Source organism: Salmo salar, chromosome ssa11 (assembly GCF_905237065.1).
Source record: "Salmo salar chromosome ssa11, Ssal_v3.1, whole genome shotgun sequence".
Lineage (NCBI taxonomy): Eukaryota > Metazoa > Chordata > Actinopteri > Salmoniformes > Salmonidae > Salmo > Salmo salar.
Genome location: NC_059452.1, coordinates 64147671 through 64174693, shown reverse-complemented (window position 1 = coordinate 64174693; position 27023 = coordinate 64147671). Strand labels below are relative to the sequence as shown.

General features: G+C 45.6%; 1 protein-coding gene across 2 annotated transcripts in view; it reads right to left on the bottom strand.

Moving 5' to 3' along the window:
* LOC106562900 (solute carrier family 12 member 2) overlaps nt 1-27023 on the bottom strand; it is a 145491-nt gene that overhangs the window by 47107 nt on the left and 71361 nt on the right. For both annotated transcript variants that reach the window (XM_014127975.2, XM_014127974.2), the window contains exons 2-4: nt 5058-5177; nt 2082-2157; nt 1619-1714 (exon numbers count right to left, since the gene is read on the bottom strand). In XM_014127975.2, the coding sequence (XP_013983450.1) occupies nt 1619-1714; nt 2082-2157; nt 5058-5177 (292 nt within the window). The remainder of the gene's footprint in view (nt 1-1618; nt 1715-2081; nt 2158-5057; nt 5178-27023) is intronic.

The following is a 27023-nucleotide window of genomic DNA, read 5'->3' as shown; positions in this document are numbered from 1 at the left end:
GAGCTGCAGGGTTCTGATGCTGATGCTATGTAGCTACCCATAGCCTTTACTGTGGAGTTGATGGATGGCAGTGAGGTGGTGTCTCTGCCGGTTGCTGGTAAGAGTGAAGAGCCTCTCATACTATTTCCTACTAAAATTGACAATACTGAGCTGTGCTCGAGGTCTGAAGCTGGAGAGGGGTCTGATCCTGTTCTGGGTTCTGCTGTCTTACTGGCAGTATAAACTGACCATTGCTTACCTGACACGCCTGCTCTACAAACGATGACTGTGCCAAAAAGGGTGGACATGCTCTCAACAACCAAGCAGGTCAGTGGGGGTCTGTTTTCTGACCCGGGAGTGATGTTCAAGATGAATAATCATACATAGTTCAAGTTCTCATTATTTCAGGTGATGTTGCTCATGCTTGTGTTCTACCTGTGTAGGCCTACTGCAATGCAATGTCAGTACTCTGGTCAGGTAAAATGCCACAAAGCTATTATGGTTCCTATACCAGAGTACCCTGATGCAAAACCCCAGTGTTTGTGTTTACATTCTTTTGACAGCCTTCATTTCAAGGGAGGTGGTAAACCTATAACTGTTTAGTACTTTTCCTTCGCACTTCATCACATTTCCGTCCTTATGTCCTCCGTCACCTAATTCAAAGCCTTATTATAAATAACCAGACATTGTAAATGATTCATGATAAGCACATTTATTAACATGTGTGCTGGTATGAATACATAAAATATGTTTATGAACTGAACATTTCCTGCATTGTGAATGTTATTAATTGATCATTATGTCAGTTCTTCCTGCCATTGGCTAGTGCATTGTGGGAATGTATTATTTAAACTCTGTCATTATTGTTGTTGTTTGGACAAGACAAGACAGACAGGTAGGCATGCTGCCCAGTTTACAGGCATGATTGGAGCCTGGGTTTTCTTCTTTTGAGTTTATTAGTCTTAACTCATCCAGTTTGTTTTTGTAAATACTTGTACAGTTGACGCTTAGTATCTTCACGTTTGCTAATAAAAGCCTTACTCTGGGCAAGAAAAATACATCTTACTCGTATGCCTCCTCACTGTTCCAATCCAACCGCATGGTCAACCTCACAAACACATTTACTTGAAGAACATTGCAGATGCCAAGTTTGGTAACAGAATGATGGTTTGTGCTGTTGGTGCCACCATGGGAGACGGCAGGAGCTGGTGCGTCCATAGCGTTTTAAATGTATGTCGGTAAGTATCTGTTCTGTGGCGCACGAGGTGATGAAGTTACACATTTATGCAATTCAATACTAAATGTTTGCCATCAGATATCTTAATGGCTTTCTGCCAGAAGTCAAAGTTCTGGATGAGTTGTTTGTGCAGCTTCCGTTTTTTCCCCCCTGTGCTTCCTACTAGCGTTTTTTTTCTCCTTCTCCCCTCTGCTCCATGTACAAATTCTGCTCTTTTTCACTCTCAGACAGTCCTAGCTAAATTCTGGTTTGGGAAATTGATCTTCGCTAAGAAGCCAGGTTTCTTTTTGACCATTTTAATTTAAAACAATCACAGTAAGGTACTTAATTGTTACCCTGAAATTATTTGATATTGAGATAAAAATGGCTGCATTGGACCTTTAAAGATGCAAAGGTTCATACCTCCTCGTACAAAGCCGTTAGTCGCAATCGCTGAGGTCGAAAGGCCGGTGATGGTGGTCACAACTGTTGCCATGAGAACAATCACACAGGAGAGAACTGAAAGAAAATGGAGGACATGATTAACTAGCGACAAAACAAAATCAGCATTAACATTTCTACAAACTCCTAGGAGGCAAATAACTGCAATAATGAGCATCAATAAGCAGCCCATTTGCTTGTTGAGCCTCTCACTCATATTCACACATGGGTTAGTGTTAGAAGGCCTGTGAATCGTAGCGACAAGCTAGTGTGTGACAGTTGCCTGCATGTGTTGACGTGTGGCAACATTTAGCATCTGGATGGTAAATGGTCTAAAGGTGATGGGAGAAAGAGGGGTGGTTTGGTGGGGTGGCTGGGGGTTCGGGGTGACATTGTGTGTGAATTAAAACAGCAATTCACATGAACTCCCATGGTGTAGTCTTACCAATTCCCGCCTGGCCCACGATCCATGACATGCGGATGAAGAGCATCACGCCCCAAATGTTCAACATGCAGCGCACCTGCACAAAGGAAGGGGTGGCAGTTAGGATGCATGTGAGGTAATGGGAACACTTCACTCAACAAAGCGCTTTCCAATAACCTGGCCTTGGAACATTGCTGGTGGGAATCCACTAGATGTCCAAGACTTGATGCAGGATTCAATCACAATTTTACCTGAATGAATGTTAATGGTAAACTTCCAAACCTAATGAAAGTAGCAGTTTCGCCGTGTCATCGACTTGTCTTAAAAATTGCTACGAGCACCAAGCTTGCAACTTAATGTTAGAAGAAATGTTTAAACAGTGATTTAAGTCCTGATTGAAATCCTTCTCTTTAAAAGATAACATTTGAAAACCTGGCCAAGGCTGATGTAAGGAAAAAGTAAACTTTTAATGACCAGCCTAATTTAAAATCAAATCACTGTCAACAGCAAAGAACATTCATCAGTATCTACCACAGTTTCATCCATTTCAGTGCAAATATCTTGTAATTGAGTAATATAATAAACTCATTGATCAGTATCATACCCACCAGGAATCTTTTAGTCAGAATTTGGAATACAGAACAAAAGTGGGGTGGCACAATTACCGTGTAACCGAAAGTTATGGATGAAGATCGTCATGAAAGTAAAATCAAAAGTCATAACCATATTTAAAAACTATTTGGAACGAACTTAAGACAGGACAGCCAGGCATTTGCACGGTTGAGTCCGTTTCATTTTACATTTTTTTTAATTTTAGTCATTTAGCAGACGCTCTTATCCAGAGCGACTTACAGTAGTGAATGCATACATTTAATTTAATTTCATACATTTTTTTCTTTTTTTTTCTTTCCCGTACTGGCCCCCCGTGGGAATCGAACCCACAACCCTGGCATTGCAAACACCATGCGTTGCAAACACCATGCTCTACCAACTGAGCTACAGGGAAGGTTTCTTCAGTAACATGGACTCCTAACAACATGATGAAACTTTGTTGCTCCTTGCTGAAACAATTAAGGTGTTGTAGCAAACAAGTCTTTGGTTGCCTAGGCAACACCCCCTCTCCCTGTTGCAGCAGCAGAAATAGAATGTGCTTGGAACATCTAACCCTGGCAATTTCACACGTAAACTCATGGGTACACTCGCAGTGGCCACCTGGTATTGTGATGCAATCATTTCCATGGTATGATTCCGCCTGCACTGATCGGTCTTGTATCTCGCAAAGGACAATGGGATTGAGCAAACGTAGTCCGGCTACAATGGACTGCCACAACATCCAAAAATATTACCTAGGTGACATCAAAGATCTAAGATAAAACAATAAATGTCAATAATTGTTCATTTTTTTTGTGGGGGGGAAGTCTTAGTCGCCCCATTTTACATCTAGCTAAGGAATATTGTGCTTCAAATGAACAGTATTTCTGAAGTTTGACTATGGGCACGAAAGCTAGCATTTAAAAACATTTTTATAACCTTTATTTAACTAGGCAAGTCAGTGGATGATCAATATTCAAATTTGAATACGAGTTCTACGTCCTACAAGACAAATCGGTTGCGGGACGAGCGTCACCATCTGACGTGAGATAATGCAGCAAATATTGATGGGTACGCTTCCTGCTTTTACTTCCTGCTTTGCTTTTATGGGTATACTCGCAATGGCAGTCAGTCCACCTATTATGTCACCATTGACTTGAATGGGGACACCTGTTCTATTATTTGTATTTCTATGGCAACACATGCTATTCTAACGACTATTACAGTGACCACGGTCATTTGGCTGGCCAATAACAGTCATCCCAATTCCATGACTGTCACAGCCCTAAATAAATGTGGTACAAGTTTCTGCTGCTATTAAAACAGTCAGATGGGTGAAAGGAAGGGAGGCTTTTACATGTCAAAATACAAGCTGGGTAACAAGAAACAGAGATTGTCTGAGAAAGAACTAACTGTGCTGCACATCATCTGTTAGAACTGAAAACTTCAAACAAAGAAGAAATGGCTTGAAATAAACTGTTTCTACTTGCTGTCATGAATGTAGTTAAAAGTACTTTACATTTTAGACAGGCACAGCATCTTAGTGCTAGAGGTGTCACTACAGACCCTAGTTCGATTCCAGGCTGTATCACAACCGGCCGTGATTGGGAGTCCTATAGGGTCCTATTGGCCCAGCATCATCTATCTGGGTTAGGATTTGGCCGGAGTAGGCCGTCATTGTAAATAAGAATTTGTTTTTAACTGACTTGCCTAGTTAAATAAAGGTTAAATAAATAAATACAAATGTAATGTGTGACAAATTCCTACAACCCTGACAGATTCTTACACTAGACTCTCAGAAACATTTTATGGCCTGGACAGACCACGAAGGATTAATCACCAAATAATTTATTGCTAGTTGCACAGAATCTTGAGTAGAATGTGATCGACTCACATCTCAATTATTGAGGTTCCTCTCTGACTGCTATAGGACTGATAAAATACAATTAAACAGCCAAGGGAATCTTAAGTTGAATGATACGTCAACTTAATACTAAAAGAGGCCTAGCCTGATTGTGGGGTCATGAAGGAATTTCTCTGTACTTTGAATGAGAGGGCAGAAAAATATACTATGGTCAAAATCCTGACTTGAAATACATGTACACCAAGTCAGGATTTCCGTCCATGCCATTGAACATTGTGTTCAAGAATAACTCGTGGACAATGCATTCCCTACAATGTCATATCTACAAAGAGAAGTGCTTATGATGCAGTAGCAATGTAGATGCAGGGGTCAAAGAGAAACGGCAGAAAGTAAAGACACACATAAAAAGGGAGGGGGAGATGGAGATTGAAATGCAGGGATATTGATGGGGAAACATCATATTGTGTCAAATAACAAAAAGGTAAGCAGGAGGACTCTCAGGAGATGCAAAAGGTAAAACAGTCTGTCGGTTGACCACTCACCAGCACCCCTTTGATCCACCCGAACTTGACCGCTCCCTTAGGCTCGGCCGCCTCCTTGGCTGCGGCCTCCTCGGCCGGTGTCAGCTCATCCCCGTTGGCGAAGCCATCCTCAAATGGCTCCTGTAAACAAAATGAGACAGACCGCTATGGTCAGCATGCACAATGGAGAAAGACATCTGACTAACAATATCTCTGAATTAAACTGTGGTTCACCCATGTTTATTCATTTCTAGAAACAATCTACTAGATTTTCATTTTACAGAACATTTATTCTCTCACACAGACACTGATTAATCTGTGCTCGTATCAGCAGGAGAAGGTCAAACACAGGAAGCATCCCTCCTGTGCAGAGACAATGCAGTGACGTGGGTGGCTGTCCCACCAAGTCAGTCTCTCTGGGCCCACCAATACACGTTGTTCCATCTCTGTGTCCCAGGACCCTCCCAGCCTGCAGCCCATTCTGGTGGGAAGCTGCTATAGACCACTAAGTGCTAACAGTCAGTATCTGGATAACGTGTGAAATGCTTGATAATGTATTGAATAAACAGAGGTATATTTCTGGGTGATTTAAAATATTGACTGGCTTTCATCAAGCTGCCCACTCAAGAAAAAGCTTCAAACTGTAACTTGTGCCTGCAACCTGGTTCAGCTTATCAGTCAACCTACCAGGGTAGTTACAAACAGCACAGGAATTAAATAATCAACATGTATTTATCACATCTTTACTAATGCTGCAAAAATTTGCTTTAAAGCAGTACCCAAATCCATTGAATGTAGTGATCACAATATAGTAGCCATATCTAGGAAAAGGTTTGAAAGGCTGGGCCTAAAATGTGTCTAAGTTTTGTAGTGATTCCTATGTTGTTGATGTAAAGAATATTTGTTGGTCTGTGGTGTGTAATGAGGAGCAACCAGATGCTGCACTTGACACATTTATGAAAGTACTTATTCCAGTTACTAATAACCACGCACACAAAAAAAAACCTGTCAAATCCCCATGGACTGATGAGGAACTGAACAAAGTTATTGTTGAGAGGGATGAGCCAAAAATAATGGCAAATAAGTCTGGCTGTACAACCGATTGGCAAACGTACTGCAAATTGAGAAATCATGTGATTAAACTGAATAAAAGGAGAAGAAACTACACTATGAAACAAAGATAAACTACAAAGAATGATAGAAAAAGCTTTGGTGCACCTTAAATGACATTTTAGGCAAAAAGGCAAATTCAACTCCATCATTCATTGAATCAGATGGCTCATTCATCACAAAACCCACTGATATTGCCAATTACTTTATTGATTTTTTCATTGGCAAGATTAGCAAACGTAGGCATGACATGCCAACAACAAACGCTGACACTACACATCAAAGTATAACTGATCAAATTATAAAAAGACAAGCATTGTAATTTTGAATTCCGTAAAGTGAGTGTGGAAGAAGTGAAAAAAATAAAATTGCTTTCTATCAACAATGACAAGCCACCGGGGTCTGACAACTTGGATTGAAAATTACTGAGGATAATAGCAGATGATATTGCCACTCCTATTTGCCATATCTTCAATCTAAGCCTACCAGAAAGTGTGAGCCCTCAGGCCTGGAGGGAAGCTAAAGTATTTCTGCTACCTACCAATCACCCTTTTACCAAACCTTGGTAAACTTTTGGGAAAAATTGTGTTTGACCAGAAACAATGCTAAACTCAGCAAAAAGAAACATCCTCTCACTGTCAACTGCGTTTATTTTCAGCAAACTTAACATGTGTAAATATTTGTATGAACATAACAAGATTCATCAACTGAGACATAAACTGAACAAGTTCCACAGACATGTGACTAACAGAAATGGAATAGTGTGTCCCTGAACAAAGGGGGGAGGTTCAAAATCAAAAGTAACAGTCAGTATCTGGTGTGGCCACCAGCTGCATTAAGTACTGCAGTGCATCTCCTCCTCATGGACTGCACCAGATTTGCCAGTTCTTGCTGTGAGATGTTACCCCACTCTTCCACCAAGGCACCTGCAAGTTCCCTGACATTTCTGGGGGAATGGCCCTAGCCCTCACCCTCCGATCCAACAGGTCCCAGACATGCTCAATGGGCTCTTCGCTGGCCATGGCAGAACACTGACATTCCTGTCTTGCAGGAAATCACACACAGAACGAGCAGTATGGCTGGTGGCATTGTCATGCTGGAGGGTCATGTCAGGAAGAGCCTGCAGGAAGGGTACCACATGAGGGAGGAGGATGTCCTCCCTGTAACGCACAGCGTTGAGATTGCCTGCAATGACAACAAGCTCAGTCTGATGATGCTTTGACACACCGCCCCAGACCATGATGAACCCTCCACCTGCAAATCAATCCCGCTCCAGAGTACAGGCCTCGGTGTAACGCTCATTCCTTCGATGATGAACGCGAATCCGACCATCACCCCCAGTGAGACAAAATCGCGACTTGCCAGTCCTGTCTGGTCCAGTGACTGTGGGTTTGTGCCCATAGACGACGTTGTTGCCCGTGATGTCTGGTGAGGACCTGCCTTCCAGCCTCTCTCAGCCTATTGCGGCCAGTCTGAGCACTGATGGAGGGATTGTGCGTTCCTGGTGTAACTCGGGCAGTTGTTGCCATCCTGTACCTGTGCAGGTGTTTTTACACGTGGCCTGCCACTGCGAGGACGATCAGCTGTCCGTCCTGTCTCCTTGTAGCGTAGTCTTAGGCGTCTCACAGTACGGACATGGCAATTTATTGCCCTGACAACATCTGCAGTTCTCATACCCCCTTGCAGCATGCCTAAGGCACGTTCACGCAAATGAGCAGGGACCCTGGGCATCTTTCTTTTGGTGCTTTTCAGAGTCAGTAGAAAGGCCTCTTTAGTGTCCTAAGTTTTCATAACTGTGACCTTAATTGCCTACTGTCTGTAAGCTGTTCGTGTCTTAACGACTGTTCCACAGGTGCATGTTCATAAATTGTTTATGGTTCATTGAACAAGCATGGGAAACAGTGTTTTAACCCTGTACAATGAAGATCTGTGAAGTTATTTGGATTTTCACAAATTATCTTTTAAAGACAGGGTCCTGAAAAAGGGACGTTTCTTTTTCTGCTGAGTTTAATTTACTGTAAACAAATTTACAGACTTTCAGCACGCTTATAGGGAAGGACATTCAACAAGCACGGCACTCCTAAATATTTCATAAACTAAAAGCATTGTATTTGGAACAAATCATTCACTAAACCCTAAACCTCACCTAAATCTTGTAATAAATAATGTGGAAATTGAGCAAGTTGAGGTGACTAAACTGCTTGGAGTAACCCTGAATTGTAAACTGTCATGGTCAAAACATATTGATACAACAGTAGGTAAGATGGGGAGAAGTCTGTCCATAATAAAGTGCTGCTCTACCTTCTTAACAACACTATCAACAAGGCAGGTCCTACAGGCCCTAGTTTTGTCACACCTGGATTACTGTTCAGTCGTGTGGTCAAGTGCCACAAAAAGGGAACTCAGAAAATTACAATTGGCTCAGAACAGGGCAGCACGGTTGGCCCCCACTACCCTCTAGAGAGCCCTGCGGTTGTGTGCGGTGCAGTTGCCGTACCAGGCGGTGATACAGACTGACAGGATGCTCTCAATCCACTCCGCTGATCCTGTAAAAGTTTGTGACAAGCCAAATTTCTTCAGCCTCCTGAGGTTGAAGAGGCGCTGTTGCGCCTTCACCACACTGTGTTGGTGGACAATTTCAGTTTGTCAGTGATATGTATGCCGAGGAACTTAACTTTCCACCTTCTCCACTGCTGTCCCATCGATGTGGATAGGGGGGTGCTCCCTCTGCTGTTTCCTGAAGTCCACGATCATCTCCTTTGTTTTGTTGACGTTGAGTGAGAGGTTGTTTTCCTGACACCACACTCCTAGAGCCCTCACCCTCTTCCTGTAAGTTGTCTCGTCATTGTTGATAATCACGCCTACTACTGTTGTGTCATCTACAAACTAGATGAGTGAGTGGGAGGCGTGCATGGCCACGCAGTCATGGGTGAACAGCTAGTACAGGAGGGGGCTGAGAACACACCCTTGTGAGGCCCCAGTGTTGAGGATCAGCGGAGTGGAGATGTTGTTTCCTACCTTCACCACCTGGGGGTGGCCTGTCAGGAAGTCCAGGACCCAATTGCACAGGGCGGGGTTGAGACCTTAATGATGAGCTTGGAGGGTACTATGGGTACTATGATGTTGAATGCTGAGCTATAGTCAATAAACAGCATTCTTACATAGGTATTCCTCTTGTCCAGATAGGATAGGGCAGTGTGATGGCGTTTGCAACGTCTGTGGACCTATTGGGGTGGTAAGCAAATTGAAGTGGGTCTAGGGTGACAGGTAAGGTGGAGGTGATATGATCCTTGACTAGTCTCAAAGCACTTCTTGATGACAGAAGTGAGTGCTACAGGGCAATAGTCATTTAGTTCAGTTACCTTTGTATTCTTGGGTACAGGAACAATGATGGCCATCTTGAAGTATTTGGGGACAGCAGACTGGGATAGGGAGAGATTGAATATGTCCGTAAACACACTAGCCAGCTGGTCTGTGCATGCTCTGAGGACGTGGCTAGGGATGCCGTCTGGGCCGGCAGCCTTGCAAGTGTTAACACGTTTAAATGTCTTACTCACGTGGGCCACAGAGAGGGAGAGCCCACAGTTCTTGGTAGCAGGCTGCGTCGGTGGCACTGTATTATCCTCAAAGCGGGCAAAGAAGGTGTTTAGTTTGTCTGGAAGCAAGACGTCGGTGTCCACGACGTGGCTGGTTTTCCTTTTGTAATCCGTGATTGTCTGTTGACTCTGTCATATACGTCTCATTTCTGAGCCGTTGAATTGCGACTCCACTTTGTCTCTATACTGACATTTTGCTTGTTTGATTGCCTTGTGGAGGGAATGACTACTCTGTTTGAATTCTGCCATATTCCCAGTCGCCTTGCCATGGTTAAATGCGGTGGTACACACTTTCAGTTTTGCGCGAATGCTGCCATCTATCCATGGTTTCTGGTTAGAGTAGGTTTTAGTCACAGTGGGTACAACATCTCCAATGCACTTCCTTATAAACTCACTCACCAAATCAGCGTATACGTCAATATTGTTCTCTGAGGCTACCCGGAACATATACCCAGTTGCCGTGATCAAAACTAATCTTGGAGTGTGGATTCCAAATTGGTTAGACCAGCGTTGAATAATCCTTAGCACGGGTACTTCCTGAGTTTCTGCCTATAGGAAGGGAGGATCAAAATAGAGTTGTGGTCAGATTTGCCGAAAGGAGGTGGGGTAGGGCTTTGTATGCATCGCGGAAGTTAGAGTAACAATGGTCCAGGTGCTCCCTGCCTGTGTCTCCTAACAATGACTCGGCAGCCTCGATGGGGTCTGGCAGTGGCAAGTACACTGGGCTATTGGAGGAGGAGATGAGAGATTCTAGGAAATTAAAAAAGGGTCGGTATTGTCAGTTGGCTCGGGTGTCGTCAACGCCCGTATGTGGGGGACCAGGGAGGCGCTGCCAGGGGGCAGTTGAGAGGGGGAATGTGGGGACCAGGTGTGGACAAGCATAGGGAGAGTGGGATGAACAGCAAATGAATTGAGCTATAAGAGACTCTACTACTGCTTCAATAGGTCTGTCTAGTCAGACTGCTGTAAGTAACCAACCTCTTCTAAAACAAAAGGAGCTAGCCTCAGCTATGATGATAGCAGTGAAATTAGAATTTGGCAGTCACCAGCTCACACAGAAGACATCCTCATAAAAAGCAGACAAACTAAAACGCTTGGTATTTGCTCTCAACAAAGGAGGAAGAGATCAGGAAACTAACAAACATTATCCATGCTTTCCACCATTAGGTCATAGCACATACAATAGATGAGCTCCTTGTCAGGGGCAAGGCTCAGAGCCTCAGGAAGTGAGTCATGCATCCCATCTCACTCGCATCCCATCTAATTCTCTACTCCAGCTTCAGAATAAAAGATGATCTTGAATGTTTGCTAGCTCATCCTAGTCTGGGACTATTGATTCTTCTGACTTCACCACAGCAGCATTGCATTACCAAGCCTTTCAGTGAGTCTAAAAAGTCACTACATTTTTTTACAAAGCTGGTAAACAAATCACACATCTAAAGCACATGGCCTTTTCCTCTAATCACTTTTGGGACGCTAACAACTAAAGCTGGAAAACTTACCAGCACCTTGTTAACTAGGAGCACAGTCTTTAGATATAAAAGGGACTTTGTAAGTCACAAGTACAGTGCCGTGAAACAATATTGCCCACTTTGATTTTCTCTCATTTTGCATACAGTGCCTTCGGAAAGTATTCAGACCCTTTGACTTTTTCCACATTTTGTTACTTTACAGCCTTATTCTAAAATTGATTAACTAAAAAGAATTCCACAGCAATCTACACACAATACCCCATAATGACAAAGCGAAAACAGTTTAGATTTTTTTTTTCTCAAATACCTTATTTACCAAAGTATTTAGACCCTTTGCTATGAGACTCGAAACTGAGCTCAGGTGCATCCTGTTTCCATTGATCATCCTTGAGATGTTTCTAAAACTGAATTGGAGTGCACCTGTCCCACAGTTGACAGTGCATGTCAGAGCAAAAACCAAGCCATGAGGTCGAAGGAATAGTCCGTAGAGCTCCGAGACAAGATTGTGTTGAGGCACAGATCTGGGGAAGGGTACCGAAACATTTCTGCAGCATTGAAGGTCCCCAAGAACACAGGGGCCTCATCATTCTTAAATGGAAGAAGTTTGGAACAACCCAGATTCTTCCTAGAGCTGGCAGCCCGGCCAATCTGAGCAATCGGGGAGAAAGGCCTTGGTCAGGGAGGTTCCTCTGTTGAGATGGGAGAACCTTCCAGAAGGACAACCAACCAATCAGGTCTTTATGGTAGAGGGGCCAGACAGAAGCCTTCTTTTCAGTAAAGAAGAGTTTAGAGTTTGCCAAAAGGCACCCAAAGACTCTCAGACCATGAGAAACAAGATTATTTGGTCTGATGAAACCAAGATTGAACTCTTTGGCCTGAATGCCAAGCGTCACGTCTGGAGGAAACCTGGTACCGCCCCTACGGTGAAGCATGGTGGTGGCAGCATCATGCTGTGTGGATGTTTTTCAGTGGCAGGGACTGGGGGACTAGTCAGGATCGAGGTAAAGATGAAGTACAGAGAGATCCTTGATGAAAACCTGCTCCAGAGTGCTTAGGACCTCAGACTGGGGCGAAGGTTCACCTTCCAATAGGACAACGACACTAAGCACACAGCCAAGACAACACAGGAATGGCTTCGGGACAAGTCTCTGAATATCCTTGAGTGGCCCAGCCAGAACCCGGACTTGAACCCGATCTAACATCTCTGGAAAGACCTGAAAATAGCTGTGCAGCGACACTCCTTATCCAACCTGACAGTGCTTGAGAGGATCTGCAGAGAAGAAATGGGAGATGTGCCAAGCTTATAGCGTCATACCCAAGAAGGCTCGAAGCAGTAATCGCTGCCAAAGGTGCTTCAACAAAGTACTGAGTAAAGGGTCTGAATACTTATATAAATTTGTTATCAGTTTATAATTTTTTTATACATTTGCAAAAATGTCTTAACCTGTTTTTGCTTTGTCATTATGGGGTATTGCGTGTAGATTGAGCAGGATTTTTTATTTTTAAATTAGTTATTTTTTAATAAAGCTGTATCATCAAAATGTGCAAAAGTCAAGGGGTCTGAATACTTTCCGAATGCACTGTATGTTTGACACTGAATGACACCTAATATTAGATAAATGGAACATGAGTGAGCAAATAACATTTTGATAATTCATTCATGTATTTTATAAACAAAGTTATGCAACTTCCAATGCCCCTGTGTGTAAAAGCAATTTCCCCTTTCAATTTCCCCTTTCACCCTTTCACTGGTTGTGCTACTTATAGCTGCAACAAAACACTTCCTGTAGTTGTTGATCAGTCTCTCACGTCGCTGTGGAGGAATTTTTCCCACTCTTCCATGCAGAACTGCTTTAACGCATGGACATTTGTGGGTTTTTGAGCATGAACTGCTTGTTTCAGGTCCTGCCACAACATCCCAGTAGGGTTTAGGTTTGGACTTTCACTAGTCCATTTTAAAACTTCAAATGTGTTGCTTTTTTGACAGACATAACGGGACCCATGTCGCCCAAAAAGTTCAACTTTTGACTCATCTGTCCATAGAACCTTCATCCAGGAGTGGAAGATTATCCAGATGCTTCCAGATGCTTTTTGGCAAGAATGAGCCTTTGGACTATATGGGTCCTGTTATGTCTGGCGAAAACCAAACTGCATTCCACAGTAAGAACCTCATACCCATGGTCAAGCATGGTTGTGGTAGTGTGATGTTTGGGGATGCTTTGCTTCCTCAGGACCTGGATGACTTGCCATCATTGAATGAACCATGAATTCTGCTCTGTATCAGAGAATTTTACAGGAGAATGTCAGGCCATCCGCCAGTGAGCCGAAGCTTAAGCGGAGATGGGTCATTCAGCAATACAATGATCCAAAACACAATCAATTCTACATTAGAATGGCTGAAAAGCAAAACATTTAAAGTTTTGGAACGGCCTAGTCAAAGTCCAGACCTAAAACCCATTGAGATGTTGTGGCATGACCTGAAATGAGCAGTTCAGCAACTCGTGGGTTTTTGAGCATGAAAGTAGTTCTGCATGAAAGAGTGGGCCAAAATTCCTACACAGCAATGTGAGAGAATGGTCAACAACTACAGGAAGTGTTTGGTTGGAGTCATTGCAGCTAAAGTTGGCACAACCAGTTATTGAGTGTAAGGGGGCAATTACTTTTTCACACTGGGGCATTGAATTTTGAATACCTTTGTTTATTAAATCAATAAAATAAGTATCAAAATGTTGTGTTATTTGGTCACTCAGGTTCCCTTTATCTAATATTTGGTTTTGGTTGAAGGTCTAATAATATAAAGTGTCAAAATAAAGAGAAAATCAGAAAGGGGCAAATACTTTTTCACGGCACTGCACATGTCAACAGATAGCTAATTACCCGGTGACTTAAATTAACCAATGATGATATCTTGATAGAGCAGGTGGTTGGAGTGTCAATTACGTTAAAGATGCTTGCTAATCCCTGTGCACATTATAGGCAAATTCTGTCCTTACTGAGCATTTCATGGCAACAGTCATCCCATTATGGGTGGCAGGTAGCCTAGTGGTTAGAGCGTTGGTCCAGTAACCGAAAGGTTGCTAGATGGAATCACCGAGCTGACAAGGTAAATATCTGTTGTTCTGTCCCTGAACAAGGCAATTAACCCACTGTTTCTAGGCCATCATTGTAAATAAGAATTTGTTCTTAACTGACTTGCCTAGGTAAATAAAGGTTAAATTAAAAAAATAATGTGTTTATCAGCGGAGGTAAGTGTCATTTAAGATGAGGGAGGACAATTTTTTGTTCTCCTTGAGCATGGCCTTATTTCTATTACAGCATATTGGATGACTCATTCATATTCCATTCACCCAGTTCAATGTAACAGCGATAGGTTTAGGCTACTACAAGATACTCGAATTTACCCTATACCCATCATGAGGTTGCTACAACCTAACCTATGAATGAAAGTTTACAACGTAGGTGCACACAGATCGGGAGAAATTTGAGGTGACAGACAGTGACACACGGACAGACTGACATTCAATACCGCCTTTCACTCTCTTGCCTGAATCTAGCTGATATAGGGTGTAATCATTAGTCAAACAGTTGCAAAAAAGAGTTTCTATTGGACAAATTCAGGTATGTTCATCCCCAATTTTGTTCGGCAGAATGAATAAACCCTTGATCACGAGAAAACACAGTTCACTTTCATAGCATAGCAGTATTCCTTCTATGCATGCTCCTCCTCTCACCTTGTCCCTTCGCTTGTGGACTTCAATGCACAACACATCAGCTGTATGTGACCAGTCAAAAAAACATTTCCAAGCCAAACCGCTACACAGTCTACATTGTTGTCACCATATTAAAGTAACGTCAAAGTCGGCATATTTTTTTATTTCACCTTTATTTAACCAGGTAAGCTAGTTGAGAACAAGTTCTCATTTACAACTGCGGCCTGGCCAAGATAAAGTAAAGCAGTGCAACAAACAACAACACAGAGTTACACATGGAATAAACAAGCATACAGTCAATAACACAATAGAAAAAAAGAAAGTCTATATACAGTGTGTGCAAATGGCGTGAGGATGTAAGGCAATAAATAGGCCATAGTAGTGAAGTAATTACAATTTAGCAAATTAACACTGGAGTTATAGATGTGTAGATGATGTGCAAGTAGAAATACTGGTGTGCAAAAGAGCAGAAAAGTAAATAAAAACAATATGGGGATGAGATAGGTAGATTGGATGGGCTATTTACAGATGGGCTATTGTAATGGCTTCGGTAGTCGTGTAGGAGGAATGAGGCACAGGAAGCAGCGAACACAGGGAGTGGTGTTTTTAATAACACTGGAGAATAAACAAAAGTTCCCAAACATAGGGAATAAATACAAATAGGCGACCAGGTAAAGCCGACGAACAACACATCGTCAATGAACAAAATGTATCCCGCACAAACAACGGCCCAGCTAAACTAAATACCCCTCTAATAGCTAATTGGCCACAGGTGCCCAAAACCAAAAAAAGGGAAAACCAAAAGGGGATCAGTGGTAGCTAATAGGCCGGTGACGACGACCGCCACCCGAGCAGGAGGGGGCGCCACCGTCGGTGGGAATCGTGACAGTACCCCCCTCCTGACGCAAGGCTCCCGCAGCGCGCCGACACCGGCCTCGAGGTCGACCCGGAGGGCGAGGCGCAGGGCGATCCGGACGGAGGTGGTGGAAATCCCTCAACATAGATGGGTCCAGGACGTCCTCCGCCGGCACCCAGCACCTCTCCTCCGGGCCGTACCCCTCCCAGTCCACGAGGTACTGCAGGACCCCCGATGTCCAGAGGGGGCGGAGGGACCTCCTGCACCTCATCCTCTTGAAGGGGACCAGCTACCACCGGCCTGAGGAGAGACACATGAAACGAGGGGTTAATACGGTAATAGGAAGGGAGTTGCAACCGATAACACACCTCGTTTATCCTCCTCAGGACTTTGAAGGGCCCCACACACTGCGGCCCCAGCTTCCGGCAGGGCACGCGGAGGGGCAGGTTCCGGGTCGAGAGCCAGACCCTGTCTCCCGGTGCGAACACGGGCGCCTCACTGCGGTGGCGGTCAGCACTCCTCTTCTGCCGCGCACTGGCCTCCTTTAGTGAGTCCTGGACGGCTCTCCAGGTCTCCTTGGAGTGCTGGACCCAGTCCTCCACCGCAGGAGCTTCGGTCTGGCTCCGGTTCCACGGTGCCAGGACCGGCTGGTAACCTAACACACACTGAAAGGGTGATATGTTAGTAGAGGAGTGGCGAAGTGAGTTCTGGGCTAATTCAGCCCAGGGAATATACCTTGCCCACTCTCCTGGCCGGTCCTGGCAATACGACCTCAGGAACCTGCCCACCTCCTGGTTCACCCTCTCCGCCTGCCCATTGCTCTCGGGGTGATAACCGGAGGTCAAACTGACCGAGACCCCCAGCCGCTCCATAAACGCTCTCCAGACCCTGGATGTGAACTGGGAACCTCGATCAGAGACAATGTCCTCCGGCACCCCGTAGTGCCGGAAGACGTGGGTAAATAGGGCCTCCGCAGTCTGCAGGGCCGCAGGGAGACCGGGCAATGGGAGGAGACGGCAGGACTTAGAGAACCGATCCACAACCACCAGAATCGCCGTGTTCCCCTGAGAGGGGGGAAGATCTGTCAAGAAGTCAATGGACAGGTGCGACCATGGTCGTTGTGGAACGGGGAGGGGCTGTAACTTCCCTCTCGGTAGATGCCTAGGAGCCTTACTCTGGGCACACACCGAACAGGAAGAGACATAGGACCTCACGTCCTTAGCCAAGGTGGGCCACCAGTACTTCCCCCTTAGACTCCGCACTGTCCTCGCCTCACCAGGATGACCCGCAGTAGGTAGCGTGTGCGCCCACCGAATCAAACGATCACGAACACCGAGCGGCACATACATGCGCCCCACGGGCACCTGCACAGGCGCAGGTTCCAACACCAATGCCCGCTCGATGTCCGCGTCCACCTCCCATACCACTGGTGCCACCAGCCTAGACGCTGGAATGATGGGAGTTGGATCGATGGGTCGGTCCTCCGTGTCATAGAGACGAGACAGCGCGTCGGCTTTAGTATTCAGGGAACCCGGTCTATAGGAGATGGTAAACCTAAACCGGGCGAAGAACATGGCCCACCTCGCCTGACGTGGATTCAGTCTCCTCGCTGCCCGGATGTACTCCAGGTTTCGGTGGTCGGTCCAGATGAGAAAGGGGTGCTTAGCCCCCTCAAGCCAGTGCCGCCACACCCTCAGGGCCTTGACCACCGCTAGCAACTCCCTGTCCCCCACATCGTAGTTACGCTCCACCGAACTGAGCTTCTTCGAAAAGAAAGCGCAGGGGCGGAGTTTCGATGGCGTACCCGAGCGCTGTGATAGCACGGCACCCACCCCAGCCTCGGATGCGTCCACCTCCACTATGAACGCTAAAGACGGGTCCGGGTGCGCCAACACGGGTGCGTTGGTGAACAGCGTCTTCAACTTCTTGAAGGCTCCGTCCACCTCCGTCGACCATCGCAAACGCACCGGCCCCCCCTTCAGCAGTGAGGTAATGGGAGCCGCTACCTGGCCAAAACCCCGGATAAACCTCCGGTAGTAATTGGCAAAGCCTAAGAACCGCTGCACCTCCTTCACCGTGGTTGGAGTCGGCCAATTACGCACGGCCTTAACGCGGTCACACTCCATCACCACCCCCGTGGTGGAAATGCGATAACCCAGAAAGGAGACGGCTCGTTTGGAAAACTCACACTTCTCAGCCTTAACGTATAGGTCATGCTCCAGCAGTCTACCAAGCACCTTGCGCACCAAGGACACATGCGCGGAGCGGGTGGCGGAATATATCAGAATGTCATCGATATAGACTATCACGCCCTGCCCGTGCAGGTCCCTGAGAATTTCGTCAACAAAGGATTGAAAGACGGATGGAGCATTTTTCAACCCATACGGCATGACGAGGTACTCATAATGGCCTGATGTGGTACTAAAGGCGGTTTTCCACTCGTCTCCCTTCTTGATACGCACCAGATTATACGCGCTCCTGAGATCCAGTTTTGTGAAGAACTGTGCTCCGTGAAATGATTCCACCGCCGTAGCGATAAGAGGTAGTGGGTAACTAAACCCCACCGTGATAGCGATTAGACCTCGGTAATCAATGCACGGACGCAGACCTCCCTCCTTTTTCTTCACAAAAAAGAAACTTGAGGAAGCGGGTGAGATGGAGGGCCGAATGTACCCCTGTCCCAGGGATTCCGTGACATATGTCTCCATAGCCGCCGTCTCCTCCTGGGACAAGGGGTACACGTGACTCCTGGGAAGCGCAGCATTAACCTGGAGATCTATCGCACAATCCCCCTGTCGATGAGGTGGTAATTTAGTCGCCCTCTTTTTACAAAAAGCGATCGCCAAATCGGCGTATTCAGGGGGAATGCGCACGGTGGACACCTGGTCTGGACTTTCCACCGATGTGGCACCTATGGAAACTCCTAGACACCTCCCTGAACACTCCTCTGACCACCCCTGGAGAACCCCCTGTTTCCACGAAATACGGGGATTGTGACCAGCCAGCCAGGGGACCCCCAGCACCACCGGAAACGCAGGCGAATCAATAAGGAAAAAACTAATGCGTTCCTTATGATTCCCCTGCGTTACCATGTCCAGTGGCACCGTAGACTCCCTGACTAGCCCTGACCCTAATGGTCGGCTATGTAGGGAGTTCACGGGGAAGGGGGAATCTAACGGCACCCGCGGAATGCCCAGCTTAATGGCAAGTCCACGATCCATAAAGTTCCCAGCTGCGCCTGAATCGACTAGCGCCCTATGCTGGGAAGAGGGAAAAAAATAGGTAAACAAAACAGGTAAAAACACGTGACCAACAGGGGGTTCTGGGTGACTCTGGTGCTGACTCACCTGAGGTGACCGAGAAGTGTTCTGCCTGCCCTCTCGACTCCCAGACTGGCTCCTCCAGCACCGGTCGGCCGTGTGTCCTCTCCGACCACAGCTGGTGCAGGTGGAGCCACCTCCTCCGGTGCCCCTTGGCACGGCCCCCCCTACCTCCATAGGGGTAGAGGTGGGGGTGGAACGGGCAGGACCCTCTCCGAACGCCCGCAGGCAGCCAGCAAATTGTCGAGACGTATGGACATGTCTATCAGCTCGTCCAGGGACAGAGCTGTGTCCCGACAGGCCAGCTCCCTGCGGATGTCCGCCCGGAGACTGCAGCGGTAGTGGTCTATGAGGGCCCTGTCGTTCCACCCCGCCCCAGCAGCCAAGGTCCTGAACTCCAGCGCGAAATCTTGAGCACTCCTCGTCTCCTGCCTGAGGTGGAACAGCCGTTCACCCGCCGCTCTTCCTTCTGGAGGGTGGTCGAACACGGCCCGAAAGCAGCGGGTGAACTCTGGGTAGTGGTCCCTCGCCGAGTCTGGGCTGTTCCAGACCGCATTAGCCCATTCCAGAGCCCGGCCCGTCAGGCAGGAAACGAGGGCACTCACGCTCTCCTCTCCTGTGGGAGCAGGTCTGACGGTGGCCAGGTACAGCTCAAGCTGGAGCAAAAACCCCTGGCACCCAGCCGCCGCCCCATCGTACTCCCTTGGGAGCGCCAAACGAAGCGCGCCAGAGCCAGACGGAGTAGGAGGCGAAGGTGGCTGTATCGGAGGAGGTGGAGGTGGAGAGAGGATTCCACTTCTCTCCCATCGGTCCATCCTCTCCATCATCTGGTCCATCGCCGATCCGATGCGGTGTAGGACCGTAGTGTGGTGAAGCACACGTTCCTCCATCGAGGGAAGAGGAGTGCCCGTTGCTCCCGCTGATTCCATGCCTTTTTCAGTGGTGCGGGATTCTGTAATGGCTTCGGTAGTCGTGTAGGAGGAATGAGGCGCAGGAAGCAGCGAACACAGGGAGTGGTGTTTTTAATAACACTGGAGAATAAACAAAAGTTCCCAAACATAGGGAATAAATACAAATAGGCGACCAGGTAAAGCCGACGAACAACACGTCGTCAATGAACAAAATTAATCCCGCACAAACAACGGACGGCCCAGCTAAACTAAATACCCCCTCTAATAGCTAATTGGCCACAGGTGCCCAAAACCAAAAAAAGGGAAAACCAAAAGGGGATCGGTGGTAACTAATAGGCCGGTGACAATGACCGCCGAGCGCCACCCGAGCAGGAGGGGGCGCCACCGTCGGTGGGAATCGTGACAGCTATGTACAGCTGCAGAGATCGATTAGCTGCTCAGATAGCTGATGGTTAAAGTTAGTGAGGGAAATATAAGTCTCCAGCTTCAGCAATTTTGCAATTCGTTCCAGTCATTGGCAGCAGAGAACTGAAAGGAAAGGCGGGCAAATGAGGTGTTGGCTTTGGGGATGATCAGTGAGATATACCTGCTGGAGCATGTGCTACAGGTGAGTGTTGTTATCGTGACCAGTGAGCTGAGGTGGAGCTTTACCTAGCATAGACTTATAGATGACCTGGAGCCAGTGGGTTTGGCAACGAATAGATAGCGAGGGCCAGCCGACTAGAGCATACAGGTCGCAGTGGTTGGTGGTATATTGGGCTTGGTGGTATATTGGTGACAAAACGGATGGCACTGTGATAGACTGCATCCAGTTTGCTGAGTAGAGTGTTGGAGGATATTTTGTAAATTACATCGCCGAAGTCGAGGATCGGTAGGATAGTCAGTTTTACGAGGGTATGTTTGGCGGCGTGAGTAAAGGAGGCTTTGTTGCGAAATAGGAAGCCAATTCTAGATTTTATTTTGGATTGGAGATGTTTAATATGAGTCTGGAAGGAGAGTTTACAGTCTAGCCAGACACCTAGGTATTTGTAGTTGTCCACATATTCTAAGTCAGAACCGTCCAGAGCAGTGATGCTAGGCGGGCGGTCGGCCGAGGGCAGCGAATGGTTGAAAAGCATGCATTTAGTTTTACTAGCGTTTAAGAGCAGTTGGAGGCCACAGAAGGAGTGTTGTATGGCATTGAAGCTAGTTTGGAGGTTTGTTAACACAGTGTCCAAACAAGGGCCAGATGTTTACAGAATGGTGTTGTCTGCGTAGAGGTGGATCAGGGAATCACCCGCAGCAAGAGCGACATCATTGATATATACAGAGAAAAGAGCTAATAGAACTAACGCGTTAGTAAACCCGCTACAATTATGCAGTAATGTTAGTGTACAGTCAGTACGCAGTTACACCGGTGGGCCCCGGTGGCAATAAATGAATAATACCAAAAGCTTACCTTGACTTGGAAGGGTTCCAGTGTTGTGTTGGATAGTCATAGCCAGCTAGTTAACATAGCATCCCTCTGTTTGAGCAGGGTGTTTCAGTAGGCTAAACTAGCTAGCTGCATTTGCTAGCTAAGTAAGTGAAACTGAAAAAAAATGACAATCAATTTTTTTCTCTATTGCTTCTCCTTCATTTTGGAAAAAAATGAATTTGTTCAACTATTGTCTCTCTCGGAGTCAACTACTCACCACATTTTATACACTGCAGTTCTAGCTAGCTGTAGCTTATGCTTTCAGTACTAGATTAATTCTCTGATACTTTGATTAGGTGGACAACACATCAGTTCATGCTGCAAGAGATCTGATAGGCTGGAGAATCTCCCCCGGAAGTTGTCATAATTACTGTGTAAGTCTATGGAAGGGGGTGAGAACCATGAGCCTCCTAGGTTTTGTATTGAAGTCAATGTACCCAGAGGAAGACGGAAGCTAGCTGTCCTCTGGTGCTTCCCTACAGTGTGCTGTTGAGGCTACTGTAGACCTTTGCAAAATATTGTGTTGAATGAAATTGTTTGGTGACATGTTTAGTATAGTTTAATCTAAAAAGATTAACTTTATAAATGTTTTACAATTTAACATTTTCATGAAATTCAAATTGTCCTCCCCTTCCTCCTCCAAGGAGCCTCCGCTGATGTCTATATATGTAAGGCTTCTAAATTGAGATTCCCCCAAGTTTGTAACAAAAATACTGGCAAAGTGATGGTCTGGACCCAGATCTGTTGGCAAGATAACACAAACCTATCTGGGACCAGGCTAGCAAAGCGATACTGTGTCTCTAATAGAGGTTGACAGATCATTCATTTTCAACGGCAGTACCGATTATTTGAGGACCAAAAAAAGCCGATACCGATTAATCTAATGATTTTTTTTTAAATATATTTTTAATAATGCCAATTACATAAATACGGAATGAACACTTTTATTTTAACTTAATATAATACATAAATAAAATCAATTTGGTCTCAAATAAATAATGAAACATGTTCAATTTGGTTTAAATAATGCAAAAACACAGTGTTAGAGAAGAAAGTAAAAGTGCAATATGTACCATGTAAAAAAGAGAACGTTCCTTGCTCAGAACGTATGAAAGCTGGTGGTTCCTTTTAACATGAGTCTTCAATATTTCCAGTTAAGAAGTTATAGACTGTAGTTATTATAGGAATTATAGGACTATTTCTGTTTAGACCATTTGTATTTCACATACCTTTGACAATTGGATGTTATTATAAGCACTATAGTATTGCAAGCCTAATCATGCATTGCTAAGAGCTGCTGGCAAATGCAGAAAAGTGCTGTTTGAATGAAAGCTTACGAGCCTGCTGCTGCCTACCACCGCTCAGTCAGACTGCTCTATCAAATCATAGACTTAATTATAATATAATAAAACACAGAAATACGAGCTTTAGGTCATTAATATGGTCAAATCCGAAAACTCTCATTTCGAAAACAAAACGTTTATTCTTTCAGTGAAATACGGAACTGTTCTACGATGTGTCGGCGCCGAAAAAGATGGCCGCCAAGCTTCACATTCTTAGGAAACTATGCAGTATTTCGTTTTTTATGTATTATTTCTTACACTGTTACCCTAGGAAATCTTAAGTCTTATTACATACAGCCAGGAGGAACTATTGGATATAAGAGCAATGTCAACTTACCAACATTATGACCAGAAGCAGATTCTCTGTTTGGTCAACCACCCAGGACAATGGATCGGATCCCAGCAGGCGGCTCAAAACAACGGAGCCGCAGAAGGGGCAAATGGAGCGGTCAACAAGGCAGACAAAATCTGAGCAAGGGTTGCCTTCCAGAGAGACATCAGAGATTGTAACATTCTCTGTTTCACAGAAACATGGCTCACTCGGGATACGTTACCAGAGTCGGTACAGCCACCTGTTTTTTTCACGCATCGCGCCGACAGAAACAAACATCTCTCTGGTAAAAAGAAGGGCGGGGGTGTATGCCTTGTGATTAACGAGTCGTGGTGTGATCATACCAACATACAGGAACTCAAGTCCTTTTGTTCACCTGACCTAGAATTCCTTACAATCAAATGCCGACCGCATTATCTACCAAGAGAATTCTCTTCCGATTATATTCACAGTGGTGTATATCCCCCCCAAGCAGACACGTCGACGGCCCTGAAAGAACTTCATTGGACTCTATGTAAACTGGAAACCACATATCCCGAGGCTACATTTATTGTAGCTGGGGATTTTAACAAGGCTAATCTGAAAACAAGGCTCCCTAAATTTTATCAGCATATTGAATGCGCGACCAGGGCTGGCAAAACTCTGGATCATTGTTACTCTAACTTCCACGATGCATACAAAGCCCTCCCTCGCCCTCCTTTCGGCAAATCTGACCACGACTCCATTTTGTTGCTCCCAGCCTATAGACAGAAACAAAAACAGGAAACTCCTGTGCTCAGGTCTGTTCAACGCTGGTCCAACCAATCTGATTCCAAGCTTCAAGATTGCTTCGATCACGTGGACTGGGATATGTTTCGGACAGTGTCGACATTGATGTATACGCTGATTCAGTGAGCGAGTTTATTAGCAAGTGCATCGGTGATGTTGTACCCACGGCAACTATTAAAACCTTCCCCAACCAGAAACCGTGGATTGATGGCAGAATTCGCGCAAAACTGAAAGCGCGAACCACTGCTTTTAATCAGGGCAAGGCGACCGGAAACATGGCCGAATACAAACAGTGTAGCTATTCCCTCCGCAAGGCAATCAAACAAGCTAAGCGTCAGTATAGAGACAAAGTAGAGTCCCAATTCAATGGCTCAGACACGAGAGATATGTGGCAGGTTCTACAGTCAATCACGGACTACAAAAAGAAAACTAGCCCCATCGCGGACCCTGATGTCTTGCTCCCAGACAAATTAAACAACTTCTTTGCTAGCTTTGAGGACAATACAGTGCCACCGACACGGCCCGCTACTAAAACCTGCGGGCTCTCCTTTACCGCAGCCAACGTGAGTAAAACATTTAAACGTGTTAACCCTCGCAAGGCTGCCGGCCCAGACGGCATCCCTAGCCGCGTCCTCAGAGCATGCGCAGACCACCTGGCTGGTGTGTTTACGGACATAATCAATACCTATCCCAGTCTGCTGTTCCCACATGCTTTAAGAGGGCCACCACTGTTCCTGTTCCCAAGAAAGCTAAGGTAACTGAGCTAAACAACTATTGCCCCGCAGCACTCACTTCCGTCATCATGAATTGCTTTGAGAGACTAGTCAAGGATCATATCACCTCCACCCTACCTGACACCCTAGACCCACTCCAATTTGCTTACAGCCCCAATAGGTCCACAGACGACGCAATCGCAATCACACTGCTCTAACCCATCTGGACAAGAGGAATACCTATGTAAGAATGCTGTTCATCGACTACAGCTCAGCATTTAACACCATAGTACCCTCCAAACTCGTCATCAAGCTCTAGACCCTGGGTCTCGACCCAGCCCTGTGTAACTGGGTCCTGGACTTTCTGACGCGACGACCCCAGGTGGCGAGTGTAGGAAACAACATCTCCACCCCGCTGATCCTCAACACTGGGGCCCCACACAGGTGCGTTCTCAGCCCTCTCCTGCTTGGCAATGCACACCTCCAATGCACCCATGACTGCTTGGCAATGCACACCTCCAACTCAATCATCAAGTTTGCAGACGACACTACAGTGGTAGGCTTGATTACCAAAAATGACGAGACAGCCTACAGGGAGGAGGTGAGGGCCGTTGGAGTGTGGGGTCAGGAAAATAACCTCACACTCAACGTCAACAAAGCAAAGGAGATGATCATGGACTTCAGGAAACAGCAGAGGGAGCACCCCCCATCCACATTGACGGGACAGTAGTAGAGAAGGTGGAAAGTTAAGTTCCTCGGCGTACACATCCCGGACAAACTGAAATGGTCCACCCACACAGACAGCGTGGTGAAGAAGGCGCAACAGGAGGCTGAACCTCAGGAGGCTGAAGAAATTTGGCTTGTCACCAAAAACACTCAAACTTTTACAGATGCACAATCGAGAGCATCCTGTTGGGCTGTATCACCGCCTGGTACGGCAACTGCTCCGCCCACAACCGTAAGGCTCTCCAGAGGGTATTGAGGTCTGCACAACGCATCACCGGGGGCAAACTACCTGCCCTCCAGGACACCTACACCACCTGATGTCATAGGAAGGCCAAAAAGATCATCAAGAACAACAACCACCCGAGCCACTGTATGTTCACCCCGCTATCATCCAGAAGGCGAGGTCAGTACAGGTGCATCAAAGCGGGGACCGAGAGACTGAAAAACAGCTTCTATCTCAAGGCCATCAGACTGTTGTTGGATGTAATAAATATATCACTAGTCACTTTAAACAATGGCACTTTATATAATGTTTACATACCCTACATTACTCATCTCATAGGTATATACTGTACTCTATACCATCTACTGCATCTAGCCTATGCCGTTCGGCCATCGCTCATCCATATATTTTTATGTACATATTCTTATTCATTCCTTTACACTTGTGTGTAAAAGGTAGTTGTGAAATTGTTAGATTACTTATTAGATATTACTGCATGGTCAGAACTAGAAGCACAAGCATTTCGCTACACTCACATTATCTTCTGCTAACCATGTGTATGCGACCAATAAAATGTGATTTGTTTCAAACGGTTGGCAACCCTAAGTCTAAATATTGCTGTTACATTGCACAACCTTCAATGTTATGTCATAATTATGTAAAATTCTGGCAAAGTAATTACGGTCTTTGTTAGGAAGAAATGGTCTTCACACAGTTCGCAAAGAGCCAGGCGGCCCAAACTGCTTTATTTACCCTGACTCTGCTTGCACTGAACGCAAGAGAAGTGAGAAAATTGTCCTAGTTAATATTGCCTGCTAACATGAATTTATTAAACTAAATATTCAGGTTTAAAAATATATACTTGTGTATTGATTTTAAGAAAGGCATTGATGTTTATGGTTAGGTACATTTGTGCAACGATTGTGCTTTTTTCGCTAATTCGCTTTTGTTAAATCATCACCCATTTGGTGAAGTTGAAGTAGGCTCTGATTCGATGATAATCAATGTGGTGCCTGTTAATTTATGTGCAATGCAGGACAAGCTAGTTAAACTAGTAATATAAATCAACCATGTGTAGTTAACAAGTGATTATGTTAAGATTGATTGTTTTTTACAAGATAAGTTTAATACAAGCAAGCAACTTACCTTGGCTCCTTGCTGCACTCGCGTAACAGGTGGTCAGCCTGCCACGCAGTCTCCTCGTGGATTGCAATGTAATCGGCATCCAAAAATGCTGATTACTGATTAACATGAAAACTTGAAATCGGCCATGCCGATTAAATCGGTCGACCTCTACTCTCTAATCACTCAGGGGTCTTGAATCCCTTGTAGAAACACATCTCAGTCAATGGAAGTCATCAGATAGCCTAGTGGTGACAAAATACATCAGCGTATCGACATTCTAGTGTGTATGAGGAACATATTGTAGTCTAGACTAAAGACAATAATATT